This window comes from Mustela nigripes, chromosome 13 (assembly GCF_022355385.1).
Source record: "Mustela nigripes isolate SB6536 chromosome 13, MUSNIG.SB6536, whole genome shotgun sequence".
NCBI classification, from domain to species: domain Eukaryota; kingdom Metazoa; phylum Chordata; class Mammalia; order Carnivora; family Mustelidae; genus Mustela; species Mustela nigripes.
In genome coordinates this window covers 49618455-49643547 of record NC_081569.1, presented here as the reverse complement: position 1 = coordinate 49643547, position 25093 = coordinate 49618455, and the positions used below count along the sequence as shown (strand labels likewise).

General features: G+C 42.2%; 2 protein-coding genes across 7 annotated transcripts in view; both read left to right on the top strand.

The window, feature by feature from the left end:
• Positions 1-4021, top strand: part of RNASE4 (ribonuclease A family member 4) — a 19119-nt gene extending 15098 nt beyond the window's left edge. For all 4 annotated transcript variants that reach the window (XM_059372423.1, XM_059372420.1, XM_059372421.1 and 1 more), the window contains exon 2: positions 2769-4021. In XM_059372423.1, the coding sequence (XP_059228406.1) occupies positions 2786-3229 (444 nt within the window). In that variant the 5' untranslated portion in view covers positions 2769-2785 and the 3' untranslated portion in view covers positions 3230-4021. The remainder of the gene's footprint in view (positions 1-2768) is intronic.
• The window catches only part of LOC131999586 (ribonuclease K3-like), a 33421-nt gene extending 15101 nt beyond the window's left edge, over positions 1-18320 (top strand). For 2 of the 3 annotated variants that reach the window (XM_059372418.1, XM_059372416.1), the window contains exons 2-3: positions 16958-17072; positions 17441-18320. In XM_059372418.1, the coding sequence (XP_059228401.1) occupies positions 17446-17901 (456 nt within the window). In that variant the 5' untranslated portion in view covers positions 16958-17072; positions 17441-17445 and the 3' untranslated portion in view covers positions 17902-18320. Of the gene's footprint in view, positions 1-16784; positions 16873-16957; positions 17073-17440 lie in introns of those variants that run through there. The other variant, XM_059372417.1, reaches the window with a different exon arrangement.
• Positions 18321-25093: the final 6773 nt, after the last annotated feature.

Here is a 25093-nt window from a genome sequence, read left to right as displayed (position 1 = left end):
TCCGGGACTCGATCCGGGACTCGATCCTCCGGGACTCGATCCGGGACTCGATCCTCCGGGACTCGATCCTCCGGGACTCGATCCTCCGGGACTCGATCCGGGACTCGATCCTCCGGGACTCGATCCTCCGGGACTCGATCCGGGGCTCGATCCGGGACTCAATCCGGGACTCGATCCGGGACTGTGACCTGAGCCGAAGGCAGTTGCTCAACCAACTGAGCCACCCAGGCGCCCTCCAAATTAGTTCTTATTGAGAGTCAATCTGGTGCAGCAGAAAAAGGCTTTGAGGCGTGTTCTGACCAAAAAGTATGTGTTGGGATGATTTGGCGGTCATTTGATTTTCTGTTGTTCCTAGAGCCTTGAGATGTACCCATTGACGTTTACATTGGACTTCTTCTTTTTTTTTTTTTTTAAATTTTTATTATTTTTTAAAAAATATATATATTTTTAAAGATTTTATTTATTTATTTGACAGAGAGAAATCACAAGTAGTTGGAGAGGCAGGCAGAGAGAGAGGAGGAAGCAGGCTCCCTGCTGAGCAGAGAGCCCGATGTGGGACTCGATCCCAGGACCTTGGAATCATGAAGGCAGCGGCTTAACCCACTGAGTCACCCAGGGGCCCCTACATTGGACTTCTGTTGGCTAATATTTTCCCCTATCTTGTTAAATCAGTCGGTCTGTGCGGCTGAGATTGGGGGTTTGCTCTGCATGAGTAGTTTACGTCTTCTCTGTAGCCAGTTATTTTGCTAAACCACGATCTCCATTACAAAGAATCAGGATGAGAGAAAGTAGACAGAACTGTGCAAGATGAGAGGTACAAGATTAAATTTGGGGAAAACAAAGCACACCATCGTGATGAAACCATTACCCAAGTGCTAAGTGCGCCTTCAGAAGTTATATCCTTTGGTGCTGGGGTGAGGAGTAAATTGAACATAATTTCTCCCTGCCCCCTTCTTCTCACAGCTCCTCGTCTTCCCTCTCTTCCTTACTCTATTTCCCATATCAGCTACAGGCCCAAGGAATGACCTAGAGCTTTATAACTTTCTGTGTAGAGGCAGAAGGCGGCTATGAACCTAGGAGGTGGCATGGAAAAGAGCGATGGTTCTCTTTCATCCTGGTCGTCACCACTAACCAAAGTGTAGGCTTAGGTGGGACCGATTGCAGGTCCCTCCTCAGCCGTTTCAGTCCTTTACGCTCATGACCCGGCACCAAGACGCGGCATCTCTGAAAGCGAAGGACAGTAGTACCCAGAGATATCAACCCAGGAGTTTAGCTGAGGCTGATTGTGGACTGCACGTGTAGAAACGGGTCTGTCTGACTCCAGGTTGAATTGGAGATGATTTTTCTTTGCCCTCGTGAGGCAGCCCTGCCCCCCAGCAAGAGTCAAGGAGTTCGAGGTTGGACTCCATGTCAATCCGAGATTGACCGCCAGAGGGCAGCATCTAGCTAGTGTTGGTGAGTGACCCGCACTTCCCCTCCCACCCTATTCCACCCCGGATTCAATTCTGTTGCTGGGGAGAAGCAACTCTGAGCGTAAACATCGTTGGTATCTTGAATATTTAGGAAGTGGGACGGGAGAGGCAGTCAGAGGATGGTGGAAAGAGTACGGATTTTAGAGCCAGAGAGAACTGGTTTCCTTTCTTTAATGAGTCCACCAAAGCAATTTCTCTAATCCATACCACAGTGCTTTCTTTGTTGTTGTTCCAGAGGTTTCTGTTTGTTAATTTCTAACTCTGTAAAACAAATGTTTATTTCCCACCATCAAGAGGGGACAACACAAAGAACCTGCAACCAGAGACTATGGATAATTACCAACAGCTAAGGACAAGACAGGCAGAGCATCAAGATAGATGCATGACAATAGATAGACTGTATCACCAGGGCCTAGTATTTTGGGTTGTACATTCACCCAGGGGGGAAATAAAAGACACAATCCATGTCCTTTTTTGTGGAGATTGTGCTGTTTAAATTTATTTTTTAAATGTTTCTTAGTTTAGTGATCAATTCCACAAGCCTGGAAAACACCTTCACTCTCTATATCCATTTCATTTCATTTGTTCACGAGCTCACTCATTACATTCATTTATTTAGCCAATATTCACTACCTTCAAAGCACAGTGGCTGGGTACTCTGCTTTTGTAGGGGCTCTTTATAGACGATGAACAGGATTTCCAAAAGGACCTGATTTTAATACCACAGGAAGAACAGTCATAGGAGAGGAAAGGTACCGCTGGTATTACTCTGGCCTCTTTTCTGCACCTTCCTCAGTTCTAGATGTAAGGAGTGAAAATTAGTTCTTAAACTTGCTCTGACGTATCATGAGTGTATCCAAACTTTCGGAAATCGGAGTCTCCAGAGTACCCAAAACTCCAAAGATCCTATGACCAGAAAATTACCTCAAGAGATGGTCCACTCCAGTTTTCCCTTAGATCTGCCGTTTCTTCCTGTTCCCTCTGTGACCACAGAGGCCAGACATACTGGAGAGCCACATGGTCAGTGTCTGTCCTGGGTCGCTGTACTTGATGAAGCCAGTTCTCTTCATAAAAGAGATCGGTTCTAGTTTTCAGAGAAAAACACGTTTTGCAAACTATTCGCTCTTGGGAAAGCAAGACGGGAAAAGTTGTGAACAGTGAAGAGTGGGGGAACTGGTACAAATAAGGAGGAAAGAGGAGACTAGAGTTGAGGCAATGTCAATCTGCCATTGCCCACACCTCTCCCCAGTGCCGCATCTCACCTTCCTTTCTCCTGCCCCTTGGGTTTCCATCTAGGCATCTCCAAGGTAGTGATGGCTCTCCAGAGGACCCGTTCACTGCTTCTGCTCTTGCTGCTGACCCTGCTGGGGCTGGGGCTGGTGCAGCCCTCCTACGGCCAGGATCGTATGTATCACCGATTCCTGCGGCAGCATGTGGACCCTGAGGAGACAGGTGGCAATGACACCTACTGCAACTTGATGATGCAAAGACGGAAGATGACCGCGCGTCAGTGCAAGCGTTTCAACACCTTTGTCCATGAAGACATCTGGAACATTCGTAGTATCTGCAGCACCACCAATATCCAATGCAAGAATGGCAAGATGAACTGCCATGAGGGTGTAGTGAGGGTCACAGACTGCAGGGAGACAGGAAGTTCCAGGTTCCCCAACTGCAGATACCGGGCATCGGCGAGCACTAGGCATGTGGTCATTGCCTGTGAGGGCGACCCGCAGTTGCCTGTGCACTTCGACAGATAGACACCAGCCTGTGTGGGTTACTGCCTGACCTGTTGGCCTTTAACTTACTCCTTGAATAGCAATGAATAATGCATTTGGGCTGCCCTTGGCTCTGTCTCCTCTGCTTCTGACTCTTTTTCTCTTTATAGCCCATTCTGTTAAGTACATTATATCAAAGAGAAATGGAGACATAAACTTATGATGAGTCCGGGCTTTCTGTAGTAAATGTTTTGGCTTTCTTTTATAATACTGGTTAGCTTAGCTCTCTCAGATCCTATCCTCTGGGATTTAGTCATTATATGGATTTATAAAGCATTACCAACATTTCAAAGGGCTTACATCGAAATCATCTCATTTTAATAACACAGCACTGGTATAATGCTGCTGATGTTATATGTAGGAACCCAAAGTTCAGGGATTTGCTGAAGACCGTGAAATTAGTGGGAATGCTGAGACAAAAATCCAGTTGAACTGGCTTCTAATCCAGGCCATTTTCCACTTCATCACAAGGAGAGTTTTGAAAGTAACTGCTTTGGTTATTCCCAGAAGTCAGCTGTTGGGAGAAGTATTTGAAATTTGGAAATGCATGTTGGCAAAATGAGAGCCCTATCTGGATAATCTGGTTCCCTTGTTGTGCTGGGCTCTAACAGCATCAAGAAATGATACAAGAGATTTACTTTCTCTCTTCCCAGACTTTTGAATCTCTTTAGTAAGTCGGAATATTAAAAATGTAGGAGCTCACTTAAGACTCATTCACTCTTCCCGACGGAAACATCTTTCATGTTTTCCTTATAATAAAGGACTTAAACTGCAGGTATGTGAGAAGGCTGTCCTAAGGTTCTTGTGGGGGGGAGCATTTTCCCCCCCGCCTACCCTCTTCAGCTTATAAGCATGCATACACTTTACTAGTCTCATACACTCTGGCCAAAGATTAATACCCACGAGATCCATAACCATGACACAGAACCCCTTGTCTCATTTACTCCAGAGAGAATGATCCTTCCAATTCCCATGCATCTTCCTTCTACCTTTGATTGTTTTAAACAAACTCTGGAACAGAGATATATGCAGATGTTGGGTGCTAAGGAAAGGAAGTATGTGTGTGTGTATGTGTGTGTGTTGTGTAAGGACTAAACTGAAATCTTTTGATTTACAGCAGATACAGAGAGAAATCTTTTTAAAAAGTTGATTTGGTAAACATATACATTATGAAATTCTCCCTACAATCAGGCTAATTAATAAATTTATCACCTCATATCAGGATTCCTTTGTGTGTGTGGTAAGAACACTTAGGATTCATCCTGTTAGCAAATTTCAAATGTATAGTAGTGTATTGCCACCCGTCAAAAAAATTTAACTGAGTAAATTTTTAAAAAATGTCTTTCTTTTTTAAAAAGTTTATTTGCTTTTAATAATCTTTACACCCACAACCCGGAGATCAAGAGTCACACTCCTCTGACTGAGCCAGCCAGGTACATGTTAACTGAGTAAATTTTTAAGAGCTTATTGGCTTTATTCAATGTCGTGGATCAGGCAGCATCCAATCTAGCAGAGAGAAAGGAGCTCCAAGGAGCTGTACAGAATGAGACATTTATAGGCAGGAGGAAGCAGGAACAGCGATGAACTACTAGGCAAAAGAGCAGATCCAGTTTTGCGAAGTTACTTTCCTTTAGGGAATGGCAGGGATCTATCAGGCAGATTATCTAACTAGTGCTGAACAAGCAGGTCCCAGTTTCTGGGAGAGTCAAACTGGAGTTAAGTCTCAGTTTGGTAATGTGGGGCTTAGCACAAGGAACTCCATTTTGAGTTTTAACATAACTACAGTCACTATTCTATACATCAGATCTCCAGAACTTATTCAGCTGCTAAACTGAAATTTGGCCAACATTTCCCCATTTCTCCTATCTTCCAAGCCCCAAGTAACCACTACTGTACTCTGCTTCTGTGAGTCTGACTATTGTAGATTCCACATATAAGCGAGATCAGACAGTATTTGTCTTTCAGTGTCTGACTTATTTCACTCAACATAATGTCCACCAGGTCCATCGATGTTGTCCAAAATCACAGGATTTCCTTCTCTTTTAAGGCTGAATAACATTCCATTGTGTGTTTATACCTTATTTTCTTTAGCCATTCACCATCACTAACCATCAGGGAAATGCAAATCAAAACTGCAATGAGATATCATCACATATCTGATAAAGGATGGCTATCATTAAAAAAAAAAGATAAGAAGTGGTGTAAGTGTACCATTAAGTGCCTGACAATAAGCTTTTGACTGCCAAGGCATCTTTTTCAAAGACATCCCTCAAATATACACATTGCTGGCTGTCCAGCTAGCTAAGAAGGGATGTCATCCCACCCATGATGCATCCTCTTTGGCTCTGGGTGACCTAGATAACTGAACATTTGTGTGACCCCCCCCCCACTCTTATGCGTTCATTCCCACTCTTATGTTTTAAATTCACCAATAAAAAGTGAAACCTCAAAATCCTGGGGATCCCACCCTTGACTCCAATAAAGGCAGAGCCCCAAGTCTGTGCACTCTTTCACTACTCAAGACATCACTGCGTGGTTTTGGCTGTGCCATATACCTTCCCGAATATATGAGGCTTATTAGCCTCATTTTTTCAAAACTCCCTGAGGGGTTGCTGAGGTGTATCTTGCAATCAACCTAAGAGCCACAAGGGTCAGTCCAGCCACAAGATCAGCTCTGGATGGGAAAACGTCTGTGGGGCTGATCACAAATAGTGAGGGCAATGTACATGCCGTAGTTGATGGCATCACTCTCCAATACTTCAGGCTAACACAAGACATTGAGGATACTGAGAAAAGAGAACCCTGTTATGCTATTGGTGGGAACGTAAAAATGGTGTAGCCATTATGGAAACCAGTATGGAGAGTCCTCCAAAAATTAAACATAGAAGTACTGCGGCACCTGGGTGGCTCAGTCAGTTTAGTGTCTGTCTCTTGACTTTGGCTCAGGTCATGTTCTCAGGGTGGGGAAATCAAGGTCCATATTGGAAGATCAAGCCCCCTGCTCATTGGGGTATCTCCTTGGGATTCTTTCTCTCTCTCACTCTCTTGCTATGCCCTTTCCCCACCCCAAATAAATATATAAATCTTAAAAAAAAAATATTGAACTACCATATATGATCCAGCAATCTTAATTCTAGGTGTTTATACAAAGGAATTGAAATAAAGATCTCATAGAGATATCCACGTCCCTATGTTCATTGAGGCATTGTTCACAGTAGCAAGATAAGGAAATAGCCAAGAAGACCACCAACAGAAAGAAATCTCTCTCTCTTTTTTAAGTTGTATTTATTTAGGTCACCATTACACCCAGGTGGGGCTTGAACTTGCGACCAACAGTCGTATACTCCTCCGACTGAGCCAGTGAGTTGCCCCCAGAAGTGAAGAAATTGTTAAATCTCAGTGGCAGGTTAGTGAAAATAAAGATGTTATTTTTTTCCCCTCCCTGTGAAAATTAATAAAAGGAAACCTGGTTTAGAATGGCAGTGGAGGCCAGCAGGGGGCGCCCTCATGCCCTATCACTCACCAATTACAGATCTAACAGGAAAAGACTACTTTGCAAGGCAAACTACTTTATTAGTCCAGCAGGAAGATAGGCTTCCCGACCCTGCTCTGAACTGTCCAGCCAATTTAGTCCGTCACAACCCAGCCAAAGCAAAGCGACCACACTTCCCACTCTCTATTTATTCCAATAAATATAACAGCCTTCCAAACTTTTTCCTTTCCTCTAGAAAAAAGTGTTCTCTTTGTTCAGGCACTTGCCTAAAGTTTTGCTATAGCTTGCTTGTGCCTGATTGCAGTTCTCTGCTATTCTGAATAAGCCCATTTTTTGCTGGTAAAATTACCTGAAGATTTATTTTTTTGAGGTTAATAACCCCATAGCAGTTCATGACCCTGACAGTTCCTTCCATGGAGTCCTTGGAAGGCCATGGATTCCAGCTTCAGACACATTAAAACATTATTATAGTCTGCATGAGGACATCTATCTATTATGGTTTTGAGAAACAGTGTACCAAAACACTGAAAAAAATGGAATGATGGGAGGTGCCTGGGTGGATCAGTGGGTTAAACCTATGCCCTCGGCCCAGGTCATGATCTCAGGGTCCTAGGATTGAGCCCTGCCACCAACCTGCCTCTCTGCCTACTTGTAATCTCTCTCTCTCTGTGACAAATAAATAAATAAATAAATAATTGAATGATGGTTAACAAAAGGAAATATCAAGGAATTAATAGAAAGGAGTTAAAGTCAAGGAAAATGCTAAAGAAAGAATAGAAGTAACAAATGATTTTAAATTTAAATTTAAGGGATAATATCTCTTTAGGAACTCAAATTAGAAGCCACAACCCAAGCAGAGTCTGTTACAGAAGCTGGTAGACAGAACTCGAGGAAGGAGGTCAGCTCAACAGCTCTCAGAAACAAGGGTTAACTGACATACCTGGGCTACTTGGTAGTTGATTTCTGAAGAGATAAAGGGATATGTTCATACCAGTCAGTTTGGGGTGCTTCCTGATGACTTCATTTCAGAGAAGCCTTAGAGCTTATGGCTGAGCTCATAGTTGAATTGTTGGATGTCTGCTTAAGGTTTACAATGGTTTGTCTTCCACATCAAAAGTAGAATACCACATTTATTTCAGAAACACTGGGTTTACCAGCTAAAACTGGCAATTACTGGGGTAGATCAACCTTATGATGATATTATAAATAATATAGATCAACATTAACACTTTATTATTTACAAAATTACTTTCACATGCATTGCTTCCTTTGATTCTCAAAATTCCTGGCTGAATTCCTATAATACACTGTAAAATAAGATGCCTTGGACACCTGTGGATCTCTCTCTGAGCTCGCCCCTTCTCATGTCAGCCCTCCTAGCTTCTCTCTGCTGCCTTTCTCTGCACTCACTGGGTCACTGCCTGGTTTAGTTGTTCAGTGGATCCCATGAACTTGTTAGGAAGGGCTGTGGATATAGGGTCACGTGATGGCCATCTTAATTTTTCTCAGAGTCATCTTTCAAGTCCTCCAAACCCAGGTGCCCATAATTCCTGTCTTTATACTCTCCTTCTTTACCCCAAAATACCAGAGGGTATTTGGATTTATGAAGTGTGATCTGAGACAACCTGTAGAGAGCAAGATGGAGTCTCTCATGTCAAGCAGTCTCTGTGTCAAGCAGTGGCCTGTGTCAAGCCATGACACAGTAGGTACTGTAGCTAGGAGATATTCCAGGGGACCAGTGTTGCTGACACCCCAGAACTAATAAGGAGCAGAACCAGAAAAGGTTTCCTAGGGCCTGAGACAGATTCAATCCCTTTAGAAAGAGGAGGATTTGGCAACACAATGTCAGACTCTTCAAACCTGAGCCCTTGATGTCTGACGACTTACAAAAGGCAACTGCCCCCGAAGATTCTGCCCATTGATCTCCAAACAGAACCAAGATCCTTCCCCGATGGATCATAGGAAGCAGTGTGGCCAGAGCTGACCAGGACACGACCAAGGCCTTATCTCAACTGTGCGCCCACAGACTAACTTTGAGTTTGGTTTGTTAACTCACTACAGCCTTCTGTTATCTGTTTTCTGCTGTGGTTTGTCTTGTGTCCTGCTCTGTGTGCTGTGTAAGAAGCCAAGTTGAATCACATGGTGAAATGTCATTGAGCTGGAAATCTTGAACCTGCTTTCTAATTGTGAGTTAACTTTACTTTATGGTTAACTAAAGCTTTCATTGTGGAAAGAAAAAACTAATGGGAGGACCTTCATAACGTGGTCATGACATAACCCCCATCCAGTCTATCAGCATATGAGTCCCTGTTATTCAAGGAATGCTTGACCTGAGATGGGTTTTTGTATAGAAACACCAGTGCTTTCAATAAATGCCAGTATTTCTTTATCTAATCTTGATGACATATTTCCCATCCAAGGAGAGAATCAGGAGACTATACACCAGTATGGCATTGTTACTAATATGCTTTGAAGGGAAGTTCTGGGCATAAACAGAACATTCTGACTAAAAAACAGAAAACAACAATTTCCCTCTGTCCACTATGAAAGGTGAAATAAAATAAAGTCATTTATGGGGATTTGGCTTTCTCAGTTGATAAAGCAGGTGACACTGATCCTAGGGTCATGAGTTTGAGCCCCACATTAGGGGTAGAGTTTACTCCAAAACAAAAATTAAGTCCTTATGTCAAGGGGGTTTAAAATGAAACAGGGAGGTCATTAAGGAGGTGGTCCTTATGCATATCTTCCCTGGGTGGAATCATGAATTTTGAACTGGGCCAAACCAAAAAAAGGCTCTAAGATCTCAGGGGGAACACTTACAACTTGCTACAATATCTATTGGACTTTTCATAGTGATTGTCTTAGCAACAAATTATGTTTAGCCAAGATGAGTTTTCTGGCACCAACTCAATCAAAATTCTTTGGAAACCATGTATAAGAGCATTTCCCCTTGGGGCTCCTGGGTGGCTCAGTCTGACAGTCTGTTATGGCTCAGGTCATGATCCCAGGGTCTTGGAATGAACAAATGTCAGGAAACAACAAATGTTGGCAAGGATGCAGAGAAAAGGGAACCCTCTTACACTGTTGGTGGGAATGCAAACTGGTGCAGCCACTCTGAAAAACAGTATGGAGGTTCCTCAAGAAGTTAAAATAGAGCTACCTTATGACCCAGCAATTGCACTACTAGGTCTTTGCCCCAAAGACATAAATGTAGTGATTCGAAGGGGCACTTGCACCCCAATATATCTATCAGCAATGTCCATAATAGCTAATCTAGTGAAAGAGTCCAGATGTCCATCAACAGATGAATGGATAAAGAAGATGTGGTATATATACACAATGGAATATTACCCAGTCATCAGAAAAGTTGAAATATTGCCTTTTACCTCAACTTTGTTGGAACTGAAGGGTATCATGTTGAGCAAAATAAGTCAATTGGAGGAAGAAGATTATCATATATTTTCACTTATATGTGGAATATAATAAATAGTGTAGAAGATCATAGCGGAAGTGAGGGAAAACTGAATGGGAAGAAATCAGAAGGGGAGACAAACCATGAGAGACTCTTAATCATAGGAAACAAGGTTTCCTTGAAGGTTGCTGGAAGAAAGGTTGGTGGGGGCATGGGGTAACAGGGTGCTGGGCATTAAGGAGGGTGCGTGGTATGATGAGCACTGGGTGTTATTTGCAACTGATAAATTACCAAACTCTGCTTCTGAAACTAATGATGTCTTATATGTTGGCTAATTGAATTTAAAATTTAAAAATTATTTCTTATGATTTATAGAGTCATCTTTCTCTTTCTGGTACTAAAAGAGAGATATACTTACGATAAATGACCTTTTCCTAAAACAGCTAGTCTTCTGAAGGTCCTAGAAACTTTGCTCCCAAATTCCCTAGAGACTAACAGTATCTCTAACCTCCTCCCAACTAGAAAGTATAAAATGGGCCACTCCTCATGACTCCAGTGCAGTTCTTTCTGCCCATGGGTCCTGTCCTCATACTTTAATGCATGAAAGACGTCTCAAGAATTTGCATGAATTTGTCTTTTTTTTTTTCTCATGAAAAGTTGTCTCAAGAGTTCTTTCTTGGCTGTCATTTCCAAAACCCAACCAATTGCTACATCTCAAGGATTTTAAGAGAAAAAAATTTAGAGTGGATTCATGCCCATTGGGCCCTGGTCTCCAGCTCACTCAAGGATCCAGCTTTTTCCCAAGACTGATCCTTCTTTATTTTTTCATAATGTAGTTACTCAAAGATTCATTCAAAATATCCCTACCCCATTCCTACAGTGATTTAAAATATATTCCCCTTAGGGTAACTAAATAGTGGTAGCTCAATTTGTGGTGATTTGCAACCAAAAGAAATTTTTTTTAAAGATTTTTATTTTTTTGAGAGATAGTGGGGGAGACAGAGAGAACATGAGCAGGGGGAGGAGCAGAGGGAGAGGGAGAAGCAAACTGAGCAGGGAGCCCAATGCAGAACTTGATCCCAGGACATTGGGATCATGACTTGAGCTGAAGACAGATGCTTAACCCACTGAGTCACCCAGGCACTCTCCCATCAGATTCTTACCATCGATGTCCAAACAAGGGGTAGAGTGAAAAGGGCAAAGATGATAATTAATCATGCACAATGCTTAAGAGGTGTGTAAAACATGACTAAGCAGGGAACAAAACAGAATGTGAAGCTAAGTTCATAATACACCTAGTTTAAGTGTAGTGGTGCTTATGCTTTCAAAACAGGCCCAGGAACCAAGTGTCCTGCCTCATTATCAAAATTCAAAATTAGGGATGCCTGGGTAGCTCAGTCAGTTAGATGTCTGCCTTCAGCTCAGTTCAGGATCCCGGGGTCCTGGGATTGAGTCCTGCATCAGGCTCTTTGCTCAGTGTGGAGCCTGCTTCTCCCTCTGTCCCCTCCCCTTGTGCATGCATGCTCTCTCTGACAAATGAATAAATAGAATCTTTTAAAAAAAAAGTTGGACCTTTTGGGGAAAAAATCAAAATTAAACAACAAAAATTCAGCTGAGCAAATTTCAAGATCTAATTCATTTTATTCAATGATTCATGAATGGGGCAGCAGCCCACATAACAGGTAGAAAGGAGCTCAAAAGAGCTATAGGAAAGGGAAGGCTTTTATAGGCAGAGCTATGGGGCAAGGAAATTTTAGCAAAAGAAAAGAAAGGATTGTTTGAGGCAAGGTCAGCTTCCTTTAGGGGGAAGAATGGGGGGCTTCTCATGCCACTGAGCTCCTCTTCCTTTGGGGAATGGAAAGAGCCCATGTGACAGATTATCTCCTTGGTGTGGACCAGAAATTTCCTAACTGACCAGTTGAGATGACATTTCTGGGGAAGGTTAAAACCACAGTTTGGTCAGTATGAAGCCCCACCCTGGTGATTTGTCCTAGCAAAAATGACTCTCTCTTGAGCTTGTGGTGCTCTTTGTCACATTCCTAAATTTCCATTCCAGACACAGGAGGACACGTTCTTATTTCCCCCAGTAGTCTTATTGTAGGAAAGTTGTAAGTCCAAGGATAGAAGTCAATTTGGTTACTGAAGGAATTGTAGCCCATTTAGAAGGAAGGAGGGAAAGCCACCGTGTGAATGTGTATTTAGTAAGAGCCATGCTGCCTCAAGGAGCTGCAGTAATGAGCAGAGCACGGGGACAGCAGATCTGAAGGTGTGTGTGTGTGTGTTTAAGATTTTATTTATTTATTTGACAGAGATCACAAGCAGGCCGAGAGGCAGGCAGAGAGAGAGGAGGAAGCAGGCTCCCTGCTGAGCAGAGACCCCCCGATGCGGGGCTCGATCCCAGGACCCCGGGATCATGACCTGAGCCGAAGGCAGAGGCTTTAACCCACTGAGCCACCCAGGTGCCCCATGTGTTTGTTTGTTTTTTGAGATTTATTTATTTTTATTTTAGAGAGAGAGCAGAGCAAGAGGGGGAGAGGGAGAGGGAGAGAGAATTCCAAGCAGACTCCCCACTGAGCACTCGATCTCACAACCCTGAGACCGGGGACTTGGCTGAAAGGACGAATGTGTTTGTGGCTTCACCGACTGTGCCATCTAGGACCCTAGATCTGAAGTTTTCAAATTGAATTTACTCTTCAAGTACACTTTTGTATAATCATAATGTAACTTAATAATTGTAATAGAATGCAGTGGGTGCTGGACAAATGAAGGCTGAAACATAGTCCTGTGCCTTAGAGGGGAAAGCTCAGAGGAGAGGATATCTGAGCACAGCCTTGAAAGATGGTTAAGTAACCAAACAGATGAGGTTAGAAAGAGTATTCCAGGGCAAAGAAACAACACCTGTAAAACTGTGAAATTTAAGCTTTAATTTTTCTAAAAGTAAAACATGAGGCTATCATGAAAGATTAAATATAAACTCAGGTCATTGAATAAACTCATAAATAAACCCTACTTATTCAGCTAGTGAATTAATAATAAGGAAAACTGTAACATGGTAAAACAGTTCAAATGTGATCTTGGCTTATAGAAAATTATACTCTTTAAAAATTTTTAAAATTAACATACAATATATTATTTGCTTCAGGGACACAGGCCTGTGAATCATCAGGCTTACACATTTCACAGCACTCACTATAGCACATACCCTCTCCAGTGTCCATAACCCAGCCACCCTATCCTGCCCCCCGTCACCCCCAGAAACCCTGTTTGTTTCCTGAGATTAAGAGTTACACATCAACAGAAAATTATATTCTCTGCTGGACAAAATTCATGTGCAGTGTGGTGAACAGGAACTATCTGGGCACTTATCAGTTTGGACAATTTCATTTGTATCTTGCAAGTCAAGCCAAGGTATACACCTCTGTAGTGGCAGCTCATCCCCTGGAGAAATGCTGAACAACCCCTGACACCCCAGTGAAAGGACACAATATGATCTCTTTGGTCCACTTCCAAGTTGTGGATAGTTTTCTCCTCAGCAGATATGGGAAACTTACAACTTATAGAGTTCCTTATGATGGGCGTGAAAAGAAGGGAGTCATAAGATAGTCTGACCTAGCAACTGGACAAAAAGTAAAAGACATTACATGTCCGAATTGATGAATGGGCTAAGGGTTGGAGGCCATTTTGACAATCAGGTAGCTCTGCAGAAATAAAACTAAACCTCACAAAATAAAACTAAACCTCACAAACCTTACAAAACTAAACGTGGAGCTCATCAGGTAGCATCAGTCTCTGACTCACTGTTCTGACCCTTACCTTGTCAGGTGCCTGACACAGAAAGACCTCAGCAACCAGAGAAAAGGGAGTGTTCTAAGAGGTCTGAATATGGCTGATAATTTTGTTTGGGTAAAGATACTAATCTTCTGTTATTTCAGTGACAAGAATTTGACACTATTCTTTTTCCATTCAGCAAGCATATAAAAGTCTAGAGAAGGAACAGACCAAATAGCAGGCCTTTGACTAATCTCCTTCCAGCCAGGCAGCAGTGTGCAGAAGACACAGACGTATTTCATCAGAGACCCCACAATGAACACATCAAATGCCTTGAATTTGCTTTAGGATTGTAGGGCTGGAACAAGGACTAAGCCAACCACCAGGGTCCATTCCTATCACAGGGTGCTTCTGACAGAGTTCAGGACATGCTACTCCAGAACGTGGAAACTTGGCAAATTCAATCTTTTAAGCTGAAGAAATTTGTGAAAGGACAGAGGTACGAAGGACTTACTGACCTTTGCTGAAGCAGATCATAAAACCTTCCTGGAAGAGGGTTTAGCTCATACACTTTATTCTACCACATCTTTCCACCTTTCATCAAACCTAGCATACAGACACAGGTTTGACCACTTCATTGGGGGCTTCCTTACCTTAGGAAGTTTCCCCTGTTACTTAAACCTATGTGAAATAAATGTGCATGCTTTTCTCTTGTTAATTTGTTCTTTTGTTATGGGGGCCCAGCTGAGAACTTAGAAGGGTAGAAGGAATGGATATTTTTCCTCCCCTACACTTGTAAGTGTGGCGATAAAGAGAGATAGGGAGGAGAGGTAGACTCTCCCAGTTGTGTCCTCTGCAATCTGTCTTGCACTTTACTTGGGGTAGCAAGACAGTCATTCACCTGCCTGAATTAAGACAAGTGGAAGCTTTGTTTTAGGAATCAGGCAGAAGGCCAGTCTTGAGAACTTGAGCACTGGGTGAAAAATCAGTGTCAGCTAAGAAAAATGGTTCTCCACTAGGAATGGGTATGAGATTCACTGTGGAGCTCATCAAACACAGACATGCAAAGAGTCTGTTTCAGGAGACCTGGAATCTAGTCTTTCTTTTCTTTCTTTCTTTTTTTAAAGATTTTTAAATTTTTATTTCTTTGACACACAGAGAGAGATCACAAGTAGGCAGAGAGAGGGAAGCAGGCTCCCTGCTGAGCAGAGCTCCAGATTTGGGGCTCAATCCCAGGACCCCAGATCATGACTTGAGCTGAAGGCAGAGGCTTAACCTCCTGAGCCACCCAGGCGCCCTGAATTTAGGCTTTCTTAAAAGTCTTAGGCGCTTCTGATGAGAGGGGTCAGGGTTGGGAACTCCTGACCAGGCACAGGGGTAATCTGATACTGTTTTCCTCTTCTAGTAGGCTCAGGGTGCTGTCAAGTTGTGGGACTGCAGAGGGAAGTGGGGTGTGTGTGGCTGTAGAAAAGGGTGGATGAGGACTAGGCAGAGACAGTTTGTTTTGTTTTAATTAAGTAAGCTTAATTCTTCAGAACGGTTTTAGGTTTGCAGAAAATTTGGGGAGAAAGCATAGAAAATTCTCATATGTTTCTCCTTTCCCCTCTCTCCTATCCACGCAGCCTACAGTTTTCCTGTTGATAACTTCTTGCTTTAGTGTGATCCTTTTCCTATAATTGATGAGCCAATATTGATTATGATTAACTAAAGTCCACAATTTAATTAGGATCAATTCTTTGCATTATATAGTTCTAGGGGTTTTGATAATGCATATCACTATAAGAGAGGAAACTGTTTTCCTAGGTCTCTTATGGTTTCTGGCTGGGTCTGAAAATTGAACTGACAGAAATGAATAGGAGAAAAGCATACAAATTTGATAAATTTTTACATGTTCATTCTCTTCACAAGAGAATGAAGACCTGAAGAAGTGCCAGAGTAGGAAGCATTTGTGCCTTTTAGACAAAGAACACGTACATTTGTGAAGAATTCACAAGATAAAGGGGTTTGGTCTATGGGTAGTAAATGGTGAAGAAGTAACTAGAAAGAAAAGAACTCATTTAACAAGGTTTGTTTGCAGATTCCTGTGGTACCACCTCTGACTGGTAAGAGTTTGTCTCCAGGAAAAAAAAAAAAATTATTTCCTGCCTTTAGGCAAAAAAGGGACAAACTTTTCTGCATTTACTGATTCTTAACTGTCTTCAGTGCAAAATAATTTTTATGTCGAAGAACCATAGTTTGGAATGACATAGTCTGCTTTCCTTCAGCATGGACAAGGACTAGTTCCTCATTTTTTTACATTTTCTTAAACTTCTTTACATTTTCTTAAACTTCCTTCATCAGAGTTTTGCAGTGTTCTCCATATTGATCTTATTCAAAGTTGCAGGTTGTCAGCCCAGCTCTGTCCTTAGCAAGCCTTCTGCTCCCTCATCAGCTCCCTCTTTGAGATGCCCTTACCATTCTCTTCACCTAACTTCTAATTAATCCTCAAAACTCAGTTCAGTGTTGTGGCCTTATCTCTACCAGGTCCTCATAGCCCCTTAGCATCTCCTCCACCACAGCTGAAAGAGCTATTTATAGTTATTGTATACAATGTATTTGTCTATTTATCTGATAATCTCTTTCATTGGGTCATGAGCTTCTGAATCTGAGTAGCCCAGTATCTGGCCCAGTAAAATTGCATGTAAATTAATTCATTCAAATTTGTTGTTGGAACTCAAATCATTAACAGATAAATGGCAATCACCGTATCAAATTTTCATGGTGTGTTTTCTCTTAAAGAACTGAAACCATAAAGCTTCAAAACACTAAAGCTTAAGATCAGGAAGGAAGCTCTCCACCCATATCAGGAAGTCAGTACTTCCTCAAAACTTCTTTGAGGAAGTTATCACTTCTCCTTTGTTCCTTTAAGGAGGCTTGGTCTTCCTGCATCTGAAGGGATACTGGCTTTAAACAGTGAGTTGGAGGGTGTGGGTCTCATCCGCTCTGTGCACAAGAAGGGCATCTTCCAAGCCCTAGGTTTCCCTTTCCTCTTTCCTAGGGCTCAGAACCCTTCCACGCTTGCATACCTGGCAGAGGAACAGCAGACAAAAGTCTCTGGGCCTGGGAATAATCACGGCCTCTGTCCTCAGCCAGAGCCCCAACAAAGAGACCAGGTAAGAGAAGAAGCCTGGGGGCTGGGGAGAGTAGAGCCGTGACAATGGCCAGAAGGTCCAGGTCACATAGATGGAGGAGATATATTCCAGGAGGGAGGAGGGAATAAACAAGTTTCTCTTTGCATAAGCCCAGGACAAAGAGAAGAATGGGATTTGCCAGTCAGAGAAAAGGTCATCTTAACTCACATTCCTCCTCCCTGGGCTTCAGGTCCTTCTTAGAATTGTTAAGACTCACATCAGAAAGAAGATGGTTTAAACAACAAGAAAGGGACCAATGAAATCTTAAAAGGCATGGTTATAAATGATCATTTTGCTCTTATGACCTCTACTATTATCATTCTCTCACTTTTTTCCCTCTTCCTACACAGAAGAGATGATGCTGGATCTTCTGGGACCCTTTCCTCTCCTCCTGTTGCTGCTGGGATCATGGGGGCCAGTGCATCCACTTGGTGCTTGGGCTCAACCCCCAACCAGGGCTCAATGGTTTGCCATTCAGCATATAAGTACAGGTCCTGTCCAATGCAACATGGCAATGCGTCGTGTCAATAATTATAATCAGCGCTGTAAGCCTCAAAACACCTTTCTGCATGACACCTTCCAGAACGTGGCTGCTACCTGTCTTTTGCCCAACAGGACCTGCAAGAATGGCCAGAATAACTGCCACCAGAGTGCAAATCGTATTGGCATGACTTACTGCAGTCACACTGGAGGGACATATCCCAACTGCCGCTATAGTACTACTCCCCAGAACCAGTTCTACACTGTTGCCTGTAACCCCCCTCAGCTGGGCGACCCTCCCTATCCTCTAGTTCCTGTGCACTTAGATTAAGACTGAGATTTCCAGGGGTACTTGGGTGGCTCAGTCCTTGGGCATCTGCCTTTGGTTCAGGTCATGGTCCCATAAATAAATAAACATCTTAAAAAAAAATGCCAGGGTTTCCAAGGTTCCCATTACTTCCTCTCTCCCTTGGTACTTGTTCTTTTATGGTCTCTTCTGCTTTTCTTTTCCTTTGTTGATTTCCATGGTTCCCATAGAAGAAAGAAGAAGGGGACTGGGAGAATTAGAGGACCAAGATTCAAGACCAGAATTGAGACAAAAATAAACAGGATTCTTTTCCACTTTGGAGCTCTGTGTGTTTTGAAGGAAGGGAATAGGGAAGAGGGCCCCCTATTTTTAATCTTGGAACTTCTGCCAAGCTTTGTTGCATTGTGTTCTCAGCAATAAAATCACTTTCTGTTGCATTGTAATGACCTTGATGTGTGTGTTTGGGATCCCTTTCACAAATTGTCAGCCTGGGGCCATCATGATTGCATTTACCAGCATTCTCAGGAGAACTATTTGGGCCCAGGTGCCCTTTGAGGTTATTCAGCAACCCAAGGCTTCTGCCACTTCCCTCACCCCTGTGTCTTTTGGACTTTGGAGGAGGAAAGTTCATCATCCCTTCAAACTCTGTTCAAGGCTTTTACGTATTTCCCTAGAAGCCATGGTCTATGTTTGCTTGATAGTACTTCACACACAGGTTTTAACCCTGAGAACTGATGTATCATGCATCTCTACTATTGGTTTCCCTATTTCATCAGATAATGTTTTATTTTTTAAAAGATTTATTTATTTATTTATCTGATAGAGAGAGACACACACAGTGAGAGAGAGAACACAAGCAGGGGGAGTGGGAGTGGGAGAAGCAGGCTTCCTGCCAAGCAGGGAACCTGATGCGGGGCTTGATCCCAGAACCCTGGGATCATGACCCAAGCTGAAGGCAGAAGCTCAATGACTGAGCCACCTAGGTGCCCCCAGATAACGTTTTAAATATAAGTACTAGTAGGGATAATGATCCACTGTAGCCTTGGAGTCACTTCTCCCATGATCTATTGGAATGCATAGTGATAAAGCATAGATCAAGGAAAAAAAAAGCATTGGGGAACTAAAAACATTCTTGTCTTACCTAAATACTGAAATATTACAGAAATAATGCTGTTTTGGAACAGTTAGTGGATTTAGACACTGAAGGACAGGGAATAAGTTTGGCTGAGGTGCATGTGACTGTCTCAGTGGGTTAAGCTGTTAAGCCTCTGCTCTTGGCTTGTGTCATTGCTGAGGGAGCAGAAGGCTAGTTAAGGACAAAGCACAAGCTGACACCCTGCAAACTCCCTACCTCCCCACTCCTGGTGGGATATGAGTGATATTCTTCCAGGAAGCACCCAATATCTCCTTAATGTTAATGCCTTGTTAGAGGGAAAAACTTTACTTGACAATATCAGGGCCTCTGGTATCCTTTGAGTCTTCTTTAACATTTCAAAATCCTTTTTGAAATCTCCCTTTTCCTTACCTCCCCCAACTCCCAAGTATATAATCAGCGATCCCTCACAACCCTGGTGCAGCAACTTTTTCTGTGCACAATTTCTGTCCCCATGCTTTAATAAAACCATCATTTTGCACCAAAGACATCTCAAGAATTCTTTCTTGGCCATTGGCTCTGGACCTCACCCCACCAAACCTCACCTATATTCCAAAATCCCATCATCTGGCATCCAGACTTGGGGGTTTGAATCTGCTCATCTGGATCTGAGCTTGAGTGCAAACTTGGTGAAAACCTTCTCTTCCCTTCCTTTACTTCCCTTCAGGGGCTCTCTGGCTTTACTGGAAAATTTTCATGTCAATTGCTCAGGCAGTAAACCTTTAGCCCCTGGCTACTCTATGGGGAGGAGAAAGCCTCTCTTTTGTCTGCAAGTTAGTCCCGTGGCCGGGATGGTAATAAGACCTAGAAACTTGATGCCCTCTCTTTATTCCTGTCCTTAAACAAAGCTGTGTTGGGCATGGGACAGCCACCTAAGTCACCAGGGACGGCTGCCAATTTTAAAACTCCCATGTGAGGTTTCCTCCTGATTCATCTAATGTGATTCCTTCCACATCCCTGGTCACTTCTGGCTGGGGGAACTCCACAGGGAGCTGCCCCAAACCAGTATCCAATGGAATTAAAACCCAAATGGGGACCATTTCCTAGGGTAGTTGGCTATATGGATTACATGTGTTGGAATGTCACTTAGGCCACAGTGGATTTCTATCTTTCCTCTTTTCCATCAATGTCCTCTACTAAATACTCAAGTTACAAAATTGGGTAATTTCCCCTTGTAAAACTTTTCTAGTGTTCTCCATGAATTAAAAATGGCAGGGCAATAAAGCAGCTTTGAGGCATAGGATGGCACAGTATTTTGGTTTATTCACCAGGCAAGCATCTGTAGCCTGGGACATCATGGGGAAAGGAAGGGGGCCAGTATCTTTCCCCGGGGACTTTTAGGGCAGGAATGCCTTCCTTATAAGGCAGAATGTGATCAATAGCAATCTTTTGTTTGAGAGATGCCTCCAGTCTCTTTTGACACACAGAGCCTCTGACATATCCTGTTGTGGGATGCCACCCAGGAGTCGGGGGTGGAGGATGGGGGTAGGGGTGGGATTTTGGACCTTCTCTACTTTTTCAGGAGTGTGGACTCTGTGGGCTTCTTCTTCACTCCCCAAAGACTCTCCTTTCATGTCTTCTTAACCCACTGAAAACAATTTGGATTGCAAAATTTAGGAAAGGACTGATCTTCTGTACACTGCATGGCTACAGTGGGATCTATCAATTAGATCTCTTCTGCAGAAAACAAGGCAAATAGACAGAGGCACCCTAGGTCTATCCAGGCTTTCAGGCCTCTAAATCAGGATCCAGACCTAAAGGCTCTTGCAGAATGTATTTGGCTAGTAAAATCCTTCCTGAAAAATTGGATAATTTTCTAAACAGGCCTCCTCCAAGTAAATCTAGGTTGCTGGAGGAAACACAGTCTTTCCCAGAGAAAGGGAATTCTTGACTCTCTTTATCTCTCACTGTCCCTCCTAATAAATGTGGGGGCTTCTCCCTCATTCATTCATTTCCCAGGTTAATGGGAAGCCATTAACTGGAGCCAACTGTGGTTAGTCTACCTCCTGATGGGGATTTTAAGGAATATTATCAATCAGCTGCTGAAACTCTGTTTTGAGGAAATTCCTAGTCTTCTCTGGCCCAACATGGACTGCCTATTTCCCCCCTGGTGGGAAAACATGGCGTTTGCTCCAGCGTTGGAGCTGCTGAGCTCTAGAACTGGGAACCTTTTCTCTGCCTTCTGGCAGCACTTTGCCTCTCTGCCTCTCTGCCCCCCTCCTCCTGTTTCTGCAATATCTTGGGTACAGCCTGCATAGCTTGTTCCTATACTATCCTTGGTGCCTCCTGCACCATTGGCTCCCCCTTCCCCCCCTCACTATCAAGGGGTAAAGAAGAGCACACCCTGAACCTAACACCACCCACTACAGATTTCTCCACCAGTATCTCCACTAAAAATTGACAGTGGGGGGGCGCCTGGGTGGCTCAGTGGGTTAAGCCACTGCCTTCGGCTCAGGTCATGATCTCAGGGTCCTGGGATCGAGTCCCGCATTGGGTTCTCTGCTCGGCAGGGAGCCTGCTTCCCTCTCTCTCTCTCTGGCTGTCTCTCCATCTACTTGTGATTTCTCTCTGTCAAATAAATAAATAAAATCTTTAAAAAAAATTGACAGTGGGGAGCAAGTAGACTTTTAAAAGAGGATCCAGGTGGAAAATAATTCAGTATTAAAACTAATTTATTTAAGTTTTTTGGTAATTAAGATAGACATGTCTTTAAAGTTATCAACATTAAGTGTGAAACTTTTATTCTAGCAAGGTTTACTAAAGGTCAAATAAGCTCATGTTATCTCTGTTGTAATTTCTTATTAAAAAAATGACCCAAAATGATGGTTAATTTTGTCTGTCTCATGAAAGTTCTCATGGTAATCGTTAAGAAAGATTTCAAAGTCTTTGATAATCTGAAACTTTAAACTTTTGCTTGGATGGTAAATGGGATTAAATTCATTGGACATCTAGGTCTTTTCCAAATAGGATAAAGTGTTAAAGCATTAAGTACGGAATGTAGGTTTGTGCTTTTGACTACTTGTTTCAAAAAACCCCGACAAAACCAAACAAAAAACTAAGGATATTTGAGTCTATTGGTAAACATGCTTTGTGCTTAACTGATTCACAAATTTGCCATCTAAAAAGTTTTGGTGTAACAGTTCACAATTAGTTTACTTCTTAGTTTTCACTAGAGACAAAGGTGTCTAAGAGTGCAAAATTCTGCTAAATGTAATTAAGACTGATGGAAATAACACGAAACAACTCTGTATGTAGAAAAGCAGGAGACATGTAAGAAAGATATAAGGAATGGGAATGTATTTTTGTCAAAGGTAAAAGAAGGTGCTTCTGTCCTAAATAAGATGGTTGTTTGAAGAGAAATGGATTGAGACAAAATATGAATGCAAAAGAAAGTTGTGGAAGGCTTGTGAAGGAAAATCTTTGGAAAGGAATGTTAGGTGTGGTCATAATAAACTAAGATTAAAATAAAGGTATTTAAAAGTACAGTGGTATAAGATTGAAACTGTCTCTCTGTTCAAAAGATAAATTTTCTGCTTATTTATATCATAATGTTCAATTAGGCAATGTACAGTACATCATTAGTTTCAGATGTAATGTTCAACGATTCGTTAGTTGTGTATAACACCCAGTTCTCATCACAACACATGCCCTCCTTAATACCCATCACCCATTACCCATCTGCTTACTGCCTTCCTTTCTGTAACCCTCAGTTTGTTTCCCAGAGTCCAGACTCTCTTCATGGTTTGTCTCCCTCTCTGATTTCTTCCCATTCAATTTTCTCTCCCTTCCCCTATGGTCCTCTGCACTATTCCTTATGTTCCATATATGAGTGAAACCATGTGATAATTATCTTTCTCTGCTTGACTTATTTCACTTAACATAATCCCCTCCAGTTCCATCCATGTTGATGCAGATGATAAGTATTCATCCTTTCTGATGGCTGAGTACTATTCCATTGCATATATGAACCACATCTTCTTTATCTATTCATCCTTTGAAGGACATCTTAGATCTTTCCACAGTTTGGCTATTGTGGATATTGCTAATAGATAATTGGGGTGCACATGCCCCTTCTTTTCACTATATCTATATCATTGGGGTAAATACGTAGTAGTGCAATTGCTGGGTCATAGGTAGCTCTATTTTTAACATATCGAGGAACCTCCGTACTCTTTTCCAGAGTGGCTGTACCAGCTTGCACTCCCACCAACAGTGTAAGAGAGTTCCCCTTTCTTCACTTCCTTGCCAACATTTGTTGTTTCCTGTTTTGTTAACTTTTGCCATTCTAACTGGTGTAAGGTGATATCTCATTGTGGTTTTGATTTTTATTTCTCTGATGGTTAGTGATGTTGAACATTTTTTCATGTGTCCGTTAGCCATTTGTATGTCTTCTTTGGAGAATTGTCTGTTCATGTCTTCTGCCCATTTCTTTTCTTTCTTTCCTTTTTCTCTTTTTTAGATTTTATTTATTTATTTGACAGAGAGAGAGAGAGATACTGTGTGTGTATGTGTGTGTGTGTGTGTGTGTGTGTGTGTGTGTGTACAAGCAGGGGGAGCTGCAGGCAGAGAGAGAAGCAGACTCCCCACTGAGGAGGGAGCCTGATGTGGGGCTCGATCCCAGGATCCTGGGATCACCACCTGAGCTGAAGGCAGCCACCTAACCAACAGTGCCACCCAGGTACCCCCTCTGCTTATTTCTTCACTGGATTACTTGTTTTTTGGGCGTTGAATTTCAGAAATTCCTTATAGATCTTGGATACCAGCCTTTTATCTGTAATGTAATTTGTAAATACCTTCTCCCATTCTGTGGGTTGCCTCTTAGTTTTGTTGACTATTTCATCTTCTGTGCAAAAGCATTTTATCTTGGTAAAATCCCAAAAGTTCATTTTTGCTTTGGTTTCTCTTGCCCTTGGAGACATGTCTTGAAAGAAGAGTAGAGACCAGTGTTGAATTGTACTGCCTAGTTTCTCCTCTGGGATTTTGATAGGTTCCTGTTTCACATTTAGGTTTTTCGTCCATTTTGAGTCTATTTCTGTGTATGGAGTAAGAGAATGATCCAGTTTCATTCTTCTGCATATGGCTGTCCAGTTTTCCCAGCACCATTTATTGAAGAGACTGTCTTTTTTCCATTAGCTAGTCTTTCCTGCTTTGTCAAAGATTATTTGATCATAGAATTGAGGGTCTATTTCTGGGGTCTCTATTCTGTTCCACTGATCTATATGTCTGTTTTTGTGCCAATACCATGTTGTCTTGATAAGCACAAGCTTTGTAACATAGCTTGAAGTGAGGCAATATGATGCCCCCAGCTTTGGTTTTCTTTTTAATATTCCCCTGGCGATTGGGGGTCTCTTCTGGTTCATAAAAATTTCAGGATTGTTTAATTCCAGCTCTGTGAAAAATGTCGATGGTACTTTGATAGGGATTGCATTGAAAGTGTAGATTGTTCTGGGCAGCAAAAACCTTTTCCTAATGTTTATTCTTTCAATCCATGAGCATGGAATGTTTTCCCATCTCTTTGTGTCTTCTTCAATTTCTTTCATAAGTGTTTTATAGGTTCTAGAGTATAGATTCTTTACTTTTTTAGTTAGGGTTATTCCTAGGTATCTGATGGTTTTTGTTGTTATTGTAAATGGATTTGATTCCTCAATTTCTTTTTCTTCAGTTGCATTCTTAGTGTATAGAAATGCAGCTGATTTTGTATCCCTGCATGTTGCTGAACTGCTATATGAGTTCTATTTGGGAGTGGAGTCTTTTGGGGTTTCCACATAAAGTATCATGTCATCTGCAAAGAGAGAGAGTTTGACTTCTTCTTTGCCAACTGGAATGCTTTTATTTCTTTTTGTTTTCTGATTGCTGAGTCTAGGACTTCTAGGACTATGTTGAACAAATGTGGTGAGAGTGGGCATCCCTGTCATGTTCCTGACTTTAGGGGAAAAGCTCTGTTTTTCCCCATTGAGAATGATATTTGCTATGGATTTTTCATAGATGTCTTTTCTGATATTGAGGTATATTCCCTCTATCCCTATTCTTTGAAGAGCTTTAATCAGGGAGGGATGTTGTATT